The 10,401-nt window shown below is 46.5% G+C and overlaps 1 protein-coding gene across 1 annotated transcript in view; it reads left to right on the top strand.

Annotated features, from left to right (window-relative positions):
* LOC119436449 (uncharacterized) overlaps positions 1-10,401 on the top strand; it is a 41,517-nt gene that overhangs the window by 15,566 nt on the left and 15,550 nt on the right. The window contains exons 7-8 of the mRNA XM_049658083.1: positions 2,473-2,711; positions 3,554-3,782. Of these exons, the coding sequence (XP_049514040.1) occupies positions 2,473-2,711; positions 3,554-3,782 (468 nt within the window). The remainder of the gene's footprint in view (positions 1-2,472; positions 2,712-3,553; positions 3,783-10,401) is intronic.

Raw genomic sequence — 10,401 nt, 5'->3', positions numbered from 1 at the left:
CCAACGAACGCAGGGACGTTTACTCGCTTGGATTTCATGAAGTGTGAGCCACAATGTGTGATGCATACAGGACTATGGTTTATTCTTCGGAGGGCATATTTCGCGCGGCCGCGCGATCGAGCCACAGGAGAAGATAAACAGGAAAGTGCAGTGGCTCGCGGCCTATAGGCGCGCTGTCTATAGCTCCGTAAACGGAAAGCACGCGAGCAAACCTTGCGAAACGCACACAGCGTGTATGCCCAACTGCAATCAGCTACTCCCCGCTGTTCAGCGCCGCCGACGGTCGTTTGCTCGCGCCAGCACAGAAGGATATGGTGCACGTTACGGCAGGTACGACTGTAATAGCTGTGATCGCTAGTTGGTAGAAAAGGTAGAAAAGTGTTCACGATGAAGGGACAGTCCGCTTTGTCTCTCCTGTGCCTGAACGCGATCACTGCTCGATCGACATTTTGCAGTCGAATGGCACGCACAGCATTGAAGGCGTCGAATGGACAGCGTCATGCCATAGCTGCGCTCACCGCGCGTCGTGCCGACCGCTCGGTGCGATGTTTCCTTAACGTACACAAATGGCAGCGCCCTTGTAATGTGTGTACAGGTATCCCTGTATGTAATCCGTCACCAAATCTAAAGGCACCGCACTCCTCGCGATTCGATCCGTTCGAACTATAGTCGAGATTTGCGCCTGCATTCGCTGTATAGTTACAACCTCCTGCCAATGGCAGACGACATGGATTCACCGCTCGTTATCCGTGTTTTACGCCAGTCACATTAAAACACAGCTCTTGGTGTCAACAATGGTCCACCAAGGGATGTAGTTGGCTTCAGCTGCATTATTCCTTCTTCGATCACTCTTGATCATTTCAAGTTTCTGCCTTCCTGTGAACTTCTGCATTGTTTGAAGCCCTGGGTCGTGCTGTATAAAGATTATTTTCACTTTATTCTTTTTTGCGCTTCGTTATTGACTCGAAGGAAGACGCTTCCACTCTATCGCCGAAATCGGTCACTCAACGGGAGCGGATGATGAGAAATGAATTGGATCAGACGACAAGGATGCTCACAGAAAATGGCCTCTGAAGAGCGACATGGCAACACACACAATCGATCAATCAATCGATCAATCAATCAATCAATATATCAATAAATCAATTTTATTAATGTGCTCAGGAAGAACCTGGTGGTCTCGGTACTGGCGCAGGTGAGAAGGGGTATAACATACACAGATAGATATACCGGGTGTTTCAGCGAACAGTTTCAAAAATCTGTTAATTTGCTTGTGGCAGATAACCCAATTCTAGTTCATGTGCTGGTCAACTCGAAGAGGTGGACATTACTTGCACAAAAATTGAAATGCATAATTGGCTAATTAAAAAAAAACATCACTAATTACGGGTTTTAACTAATTATTTTATGGTCCATATAGCAATGTACAAATCCTAGCCATGCAGTTCGCAAGACGGATTCACTTGGAACAAATTCTTAGGATGACACCAGTTTCGAGATATTGATATAGAACAGCTACACGTAACAATATTATTTCCCGAACTTTGTGGAGAAATGCATCGGCGTACCATTTACTTTCTTAGCAAAATGTCCTTTTATGCATTGAAGCACAAAAGAAGATGAAAGAAGGTATGTCCATTTGCGCGAGCTTTGTAATAAGGAGGTCATGGGAAACTAAAACGCTTTACTTTGGTCAAAGTAAAGGGCGTCTAATTGGCCTCTATTATGTACCACACTGGAAGCATGGGTCATAAATGTGACTAAGTTCGTTGTTATGGAGGGCCCCGCTACAAATCCATGCTGTCCATCTATTAAAATAGTCTTAGCGCTAACAGAAAGCACGGAATGCAATACAGATTCAAACACTTTTGACACAGCACAGAGGATAGATATAGTCCGGTAGTTGGTAATTGAACTTCTAGCACCCGATTTGTGTACGGGAACTACCCATGCTACCTTCCAAGCGCTAGGAAACGTACTAGACTTTAATAATAATAATAATAATAATAATAATAATAATAATAATAATAATAATAATAATAATAATAATAATAATAATAATAATAATACATGCGATGCATTCCACACCCTGTTCTGTCTATGAATCATCGGAAATTTTTGGTCCAACGGGAAACAACAGAAATCAATCAGTCATATATACAATTTTTAAACCATAATTAACATTCATGCAGTCGTTAACACTTAGCTGACCTCTGTAACGGCCTTCCGATGATCATATTTCTTTTGTAATAAATTTGGCAGTACTACTTACTGCGACGATGGTCGTAATGGCGGTGATGATATTCAAAAGTTGCTCCGTTTACCTTTTGGCAGACGAAGTGTGGAACTCAGAAGCACTAGAATGCGCGTTTGCTGTTGAACATGCTTCTGTTCTTATGTATACATTCCAATTTATATAGGTCTATACATTACCCTAATTACCACTATCTCTTTCTCCCTGTTGCATTACAGCCTAACGGAAAAGACACACAGAACATGTTGATCAACGAGAGTGCCCGCCACAATGACATCATCCAAGCAGACTTCCGCGACACATACCGCAACCTGACCGTCAAGACCATGTTCCTGCTTAAATGGGCCTACATAAACTGTTCGAGCACCCGATTCGTGCTGAAGGCGGACGACGACATGTTCGTGAACGTAGAAAGGTTGCTAAGCTTCCTCAAGGCACACGGCGGAAACCGGCCACGGTAACGGGCATTGCAATCTACCGACGCTACAGAGTGATCGAGCACTTGGGCGTTGGATTCACAGAGCTTTTCGTTCGCAATATGTGTTTCTTCGAAGCCTTCGATATCCTCTCATTCGCGGTCACGACTGCACGCCACTATTTGTGCCTCTTAACCTCGTTCCACCTTGGTTCCAGAAACAGTATAAGTGGAAACTTTTTTGAAAATATTTTCCAATTACTGAAGTGGAACCGCGTTTCAGATAAAATCACAAAATATAAGGAACGGCGTTTCATATATCTCAACATTTTACTTTTCAAATTCACATCAGAATAATTAGGTGGAACGAAGTTTCAGGGAAAGAACCAATATTATCCAGAACACTATCCAGAGCCCCACAGAAATCTACGCGTGGAATCATAATATTTCGATTGATTGATTAACCTGCCAGAGCTGTGTCGTACGTGCCGTAGTGGAAGGCTCGCGATTAAATTGGGCCACCTGCGTTTATGGCCGCGTTATCTCATGAATAGAACAGTATTTCTGCATTCTGTCCCCATCGAAATGCGGCCGCCGTGGCTGAGAATTGAACCCCGGACCTCGTGTTCAGCAACACGGCCCCATAGCCGCTGAGCCACTAGATTGTCACTCCACTAGCTCGAAAGCTTCGTAACGTCGCGTACTTACACCTACGGTGGGAGCTTTACGTCATATGGTTCCAGGAAAGTATTTAAGTCTATGTTCACGGAGATAGGCACTCACGTGGCTCCTTGATTTTGCTACCTCGGCGCGCCGAAAGCGCTCATGCGGGTGGTATGATGCCTCATCTGACCATTAGGACTCGCGGCGCACGACGCCGCCAGGCCATTCCTGGCCGGCAACGTGTTGCAGGGCCGAAAGACAGTGCGCCGAGCCGGGTCCAAGTGGTACCTGCCACTGTCCGTGTACCAGTCGGACTGGCTGCCCTCGTACATCTACGGCAGCGGCTACGTCATGTCGCGCGAGGCGGTGCGGCCCCTCTTCACGGAGGCGCTGTCGACACCCTTCCTCTACGTGGAGGACGTCTTCCTCACGGGCATCGTGGCGCAGAAGGTGCGGGAGCTTCCTCACTCGTGCGCGTGTCGCACACTATAGGCTCTGAAAGTGTGTACTGGGCTCTGACAAGGGCCACACGAAGGCCCTTGACGCTATTTACTTCCTGTGGCTATCATCGAGCTGCTGAAAGCCGTACTTTTTCGCTCATCATACGAGAGGGAATTTCCCGAACCAGAGCGCTGCACGGGCATGCTTGGCACCCAGCAGACACGGCCTAATTTCCCAGATTAGTGGGCGGTTATAGGAGTTGACAGTTTACTTCAACGTGTCTTATTGGGACTCCGACCCGCCGCGGTGTGCGTTTCCTACAACATTTGTAGAAGGGAAAGTAGGGCGAATTGGTAGGAATTCATCCTCTCGAGACATTCAGCGCTCAGAAACGACGAGAGCACGAAAGGAATGAAACATACGGACAGCGCTTCTGTACGTGTGTTCCTTGTCGCTTTTGTGCGCTTAATTCTACAAAAAAAATGAATCTTACAACCTCATTAAGAAAACCCACCGGCCTTATATAGCTCCCGCAACCAATAATCTGATATAATAACATAGCTTGTGTTCGAACCCGATAGGAAAATATCGCGGTTTATAGGGTATAGTGGTATGGTTGATGTATGGCTTTCTTATTCCTTGTCTCTTTTTTTTTCTACATGAAAGAGAACAATTGTGCTTTTTATCCAGCTGATCGGCTATGTATGTGTAGAGGGGGCCGATTTCACCAAGCTTTCTGTTGAGAAGAACTCTTTGTCCTTGGCCACCCACTCATGCTAATAATTGTGTTCGCTATCACGATCGGTCGACTCCTGTTTTAACGAACTGCCTCAGCGTCCAATGGTGGATTCGGTCCGGAATTTCGTGGATGAAGCGAATTATGGTCGAGTCCGAGAGTGCACTGAGCCTCATATTAATGGCAATTATTCTGAAAGGCTATTACGGCACACCTTGGCCAACAGCCACGTGTTATTTAATTTCTAATATTGGGCATGTGAAATGGAATGCTCGGTCCGCAAAACTGTACATGAGGACGAAAGAAAAGAAAGCATCGAGAACGCCACTCAGTAACAATGTAATCTTAATCAATAGAAGCAGGACCTATATCGCAATGCAAAAAAGAGCATGCAGTCTTCTTGTTTCTTTTCCGTCGTCCTCGTGCAAAGTTATGCTGGACGAACCAAGGAGGTTGAAAAAAAAAAGTTTTTTTTTTCAACCTCCTTGGGCAGAACCTATCAATATACACCAACTAGCCGAACAAAATACCGAAATGGGCATGTATTGCCAATTTCGTATTGGGGATGGCCGACACTTTCCAGCTTGCAGCAATGCCGGGAAAATCAAAGCTCTCACTTTTCGTCGAGGACGGCACCAACGTTTCCAGCACTTACGCTCCTCCGATGTTTTGTGCGGTACATCTCAATCGAAAAACGAGAGCTCATGGCTCGGCTCTTTGAAGTGGTTCCCTTGGACGCCATTAGTTGTTATGCCGAATCGCTTGCATCAGCAGTTGAAAACTGTTTCACGAAGATGTGCATCCCTCTTGAAAACATAGTTGGCCTTGCCTGTGGCAACGCCAGTGTAATGGACGGCCAACGCAATTCTTTGATGCCGAAATTGCAGGAAAATACAGACGCAAGTTTTGTGGTGATAGGCTGCATGTGCCACTCAGCCCGCATCGCTGCGAACAACGGGGCAATGAAGTTACCCATGCGCGTTGAAGATATCCTGAGCAATATTGCCGGTTACTTTAGCCGTAGAAGCAAGCGACGAGCTCAGCTGGCCACTTTTTAGGAATCACATCTCCAATGGAGAAAGGAAAGTGCTGCGTCCTTGTGAGACGCTATGGCTCAACCGTCATACATGTATTAAGCGTGTATGAGAAGATTTGGATACACTGAGACTTCTCTTCCAGGAAGCAGTCATCGATGATCGTGTTGTTGTGGCCGACAAAATCCTGAATACATGAACTGAGTCGCTGAAGCCTATTTAAGTTTCATGCGATATGTTCAGAACTTCTTCAACGAGCTAAATACATTTTTTTTTCAGCACCGTGAGAATCTCATAGCAAATCTCGAAAGAGAGAGCGAACGTCTTCTCAGGACCCTGTTGCAGAACTTGGTCCAACCTATAGCACAACAGAAATTAGTGACATCGTCCCCATGGGCCCACAAGTTTTGCTACCGTTAGATGGTGTCTACTTAAGCGAAGACTGCGAGCGCTGCATAGCTTTGAAGAAGGCAAGCAAGCGACCTTCGTGTTCGCTGTCAGATGTTTTAATAGAAAACTGTCCGCGAGGTCAAGATAACATATCCGTTCTCTGGCCCATTTTTTAACGCGGTCAAGTTCATAGGGCCACCCTATACTCTCAGGGTGAAGGCCAGAGCGGAGCTGCCAGTGCTGTCCACACTTCAGAAGCGTTATGCTAATTTGCTGCCTGACCCTGGAAGAATTGAACGGGAGAGGAAAACTCTCCCTTCATACTTTGTTACGTATTTATTACTTTATTGCTTTGTTTATACGAAGGCCACCGTAGAAAAAAAATTACTCCATCTCCCGCTAAAGGGAACCATGTGTGGATGCGAAGCAGCGGGGAGATGGTTAGCTTGAGCGGGAGATGGTTTCCCGTCCCATGTCAAGGTATATGTACTCGCCACAGAGTCAACGAGAGTTCTGCCGCCGTCGTGGCGGCTCTAAGTTTTATCTCCCCGGTGACGTCACGGCCAAGCTGTGGCTGGTCGAAACCAGCCGAGCCGACGTCAGAGGCGCCTGCTGCATTCACGGACACCGCGAGCGTTCGGCGCGAACGCGGGGACACGGAGAAACGCGGGCGGCGTCGGCAGCAGCTCTGCGCGTTGCCTCGTTGGTGCTGCTGCAATTTCTTTCTCGCCATTCGTTGCGCAATCCGGAGAGGAGATGAGACAAGGAGAGGAGAGGAGGAGGATGCGCATGCGCAGTAGGGGTGTGGACGCCGCACGGCAGATGGATGGACTGAGGGAGTGACATAGCCCCGACCATAAGATGCTTCGCATCTAAAAATCGACTGCGTCATTCTGTGTCAGCAATGGGAGAGATAAAAAACATATCATGGCACACAAGAATTCAAGAATATAACGGCATTGGCCCAGCTCATTTTATCTTTAACACGCTTTAACGCAAATACTGAAAGGATCTCGTCTAGTTTGACTCACGTCAAAATAAATAAGCGCAGTAACTTGGAGCTAAAAACCTGAATGCCGTCCTCGTAATGAAGTAAGCCTTAGCACGACTGGCCGGAACTGTGTAAATATGCGCGTCGAACAGCGCCATATTGAACTGCATCGAAAGAAAGCGTACTGAACAGACACTTCATGATGTTTTTAACAGAGGCTAAACAGATATTTTCACTTTCGTTGTCTGTTTGAGTTCGTTATAGCCTTGCAAGCAGCACAATTTTATGAATAAAGTGCTAATAAATCACCTTCGTGCCCTGTCCTTTGGTACCACACTAAAATATTATCCGTTTTCATGCTTGTATTACAATCTTCCGAACATTATCTTAGGCGACATTGCAGCGGATTCTTCAAAGATTCAATTTTATCAATAAAAGACGGCTTGGCAAACGTACGTATAACGTAAGTTTAGAAACGTATTTAGCAAAACTGCTTGTTTCGATTACTTTACGATTTCGGTCGAGCATATTGACATTCCGTCATTTATTATTAACGTTCTTTTTACTTAAATAATGTATTTAACTACGTGTACGAGGGCGGACCGAAAAAAAAAAAAGAACGGTCTGAGAGGCCGCTGCCATTCGTAGAAGTAGTACAGCGCAGTGTTATGTTTCTCTTACTGTTAATTGGCGTGTTTCACCTGCGGAATCATTATGGCAACGTTACAAGAACAAAGAGTGTGCGTGAAATTTTGTTTCCTGCTTAAAAAAATCACCCTTCCCCTGCAGAGAAAATGGGGGTAAGCGAAGCTTGTCGTGTGTGTATCTGACCTTCGTGGTGATTTTCTTTCTTTCTCTCTCTCTCTCTCTCTCTCTCTCTCTCTCTCTCTCTCTCTTTCTCTCTCTCTCTTTCTTTCTCTCTCTATTTCTTTCCTTCTCTCACTCTTTCTCTCTTTCTTTCTTTGTCTGACCCTCGTGGTGATTTTCTATATTTCTCTCTCTCTTTCTCACTCTCGGTCTTTCTTTCTCTCTCTCTCTCTTCTCTTTCTTTTTTGTCCCTGGTATGTGCCATTGAGCTTAGACCCTTTCTGCACTATCGCCATGGATCGGCCCACTTTTCAGCGTGACACCGCCGCCGCCACCACCACCGCCGACACTTGTGCGCCCATAAAGTCTTCGCTTAAAGTTGGCAGCGGAGATTCACCAAATGCTTCAATAGGCTTTCCATGAGTATGCTGCGAGCCGCACACACGTCTTCGACTGGTTTGGGTGCTTTAGCGTGGTGAGATGAGTGTTGAAGACCAATCTCGTTCTGGACACCCTGCAACGTCACGAAGCGAGGAAAACATTGAAAAAATCCGCCAGATAACCAACGACGATCGTCGTTTCACGATCGACCAAATTTAAACAGAGACAGGCGTGAGTTGGAGCTCGTGCCAGCGGAATTTGAGGGAGTATTTGCACGTGAGACGTGTTTCCGCTAAATTTGTTCCGCGCCTTCTCACACAGGAGCAAAAAACCATGGGCATGAATGTGTCCAGGCGTCCACAACGAGGTTGGTCTTCAACACACATCTCACCACGTTTAAAGCGCCCTAACCAGTCGAAAACTAGTGTGCGGCTCATAGCATCCTCCTGGAAAGCCTCTTGAAGCATTTGGTCAGTCTCCGTTGTCGATTTTTTAAGCAGGAAGCAAAATTTCACACGGATTGTGTAACACGTTTTTTTGCAAACACAGATTGTCGCAATTTTTTAGCGCCGGCCACACTGATAACTTCGGCTTGCTTTATAGGACTTCCGAAGCCCTCTGCGTTCAAAGAAATAATATTCAGGTTGTCAGCCATATTTAGTTATAAAAGTGCCACCGAACTGACACTGTTGAGCTGGGTATTAGTCCAATAGGGTAAATGCGTCCACGCCCGGATAGAAGGGCCATTAACTTTGACATGCAAAACTGCCATGGTGTCTCAAGAATGTTGGCCGAGTTTTGACTAAATATCTCGTCAACAAACTAAGAAAACCGGGCAGTAATAATAGCAAGATTAAATCACTTTGCTTTGCAATGCATGCTTTTAGCTAAACATCCTTAACAAAACAATAAAAAAGTGCAAAATTTCATTTCGTAGGCCAATTTGCCACATTTCGTTTGAAGCCTTGGGCGTTCGACTGCAGAACAGTTTCGGTTCCAGTGTCCTATGAGATCACTATGCCAAAAAAAAGTGTGTTTCAAGTTCTCTGAATGTACGAAACGCGTCTTTTGTGATATTAAATCACAAAAGCCTCCTTCCTCTTCTCTTCTTTTACTCCCCTCACCCCTCCCCTGTGCAGTGCTGTTGCGGTGTCCTCACAGCGAGAGACAGTTACGGCGCTGCACTTTTCACTTCAGTTTCCTTCCTTTAAAAATCACATTCTACTACTACTGCATGGCTGATAGTAGATGCTACCGAGGTGAAGCGGGATGACCTCATAGCAGTTAGCGCGCCGTATCTTTCGCTAACGAATAAGGAGCTGCAGTTTCTCGAGTCAGCACATGCATGCCGCCGTTATACGATGTATAGGATTTTATTCACACGCGTCGACATGATCTATGCGACAACCTGTCTGACTCTTTTAAATACGTAAGCAGTGCTATGGTTATCCAACGATAAAACTGTCCATACGCCCGTCCTTCGTGTAAAACGATCGCTTTCAAGATAGAGCCAGCAGCAACGTTTTCGTCAGCTGTGGAAGAAGACGGCGACGAACGCGCGAGCAGTGGCTCGAGCGCGTCTCTGTGACCACGTGACGCGTGCAATCAGGCGCGAACTAGGCACAATAAGCCAGAACTGTGGAGCAGCCGCGGCTTCAGATCGGAACGCCATCGGCGCTCCTGGCGCCGCCGCCTGCAGTGGTTTTCTTGACTGATCAGTTCACGTTGCGCCACCTTCCGCAACAGTTCGTGTCACCGCAGCGATGTCGCATTTACCGTAATGGCGCCAAGACGACCGCAGCCGCTGAGCAGTGCTAGGATTACTAGCAGTGTTGAGCGTGAGCACTCAACACCACTTACAACGAAATGATTACGCATCATTCTGATAACTCCCTGAGGAGATTCTACGTAAACGGTATATAATACGTATTACGTGCTACGTAATACGTTCCAGTAATCCGGAATTTTTTTGACCAGTGATCCGTAATTGTTGTTTCTCACCTCGCATTGAGTTGCTCCACGTTGGAGGTCAGCTCTTGCACGACTTTGGCGGTGAAGGCTGACGACGTGGTGCGGCGAGCCGAACAGCCAGCCACGACCACGCTCGAACGTAGCAGCAACTCAGCGCTGCGTTCGAGCGACGCCGTCAGCTAGCAAACAGACCGCTAGTATTTCCGAAGGATGTGAGAACTCGCTCATGCAGTTTCGCTGTCTTTGATGCGTCAGTTGTGACGCACACTGCCATACATATATGACAGTTTTTAGAGCGAAGCTGTTAGCCTCTAGTTG

Source organism: Dermacentor silvarum, chromosome 1, assembly GCF_013339745.2.
Source record: "Dermacentor silvarum isolate Dsil-2018 chromosome 1, BIME_Dsil_1.4, whole genome shotgun sequence".
NCBI classification, from domain to species: Eukaryota; Metazoa; Arthropoda; class Arachnida; order Ixodida; family Ixodidae; genus Dermacentor; species Dermacentor silvarum.
This window is presented reverse-complemented; position numbering and strand designations above follow the sequence as displayed.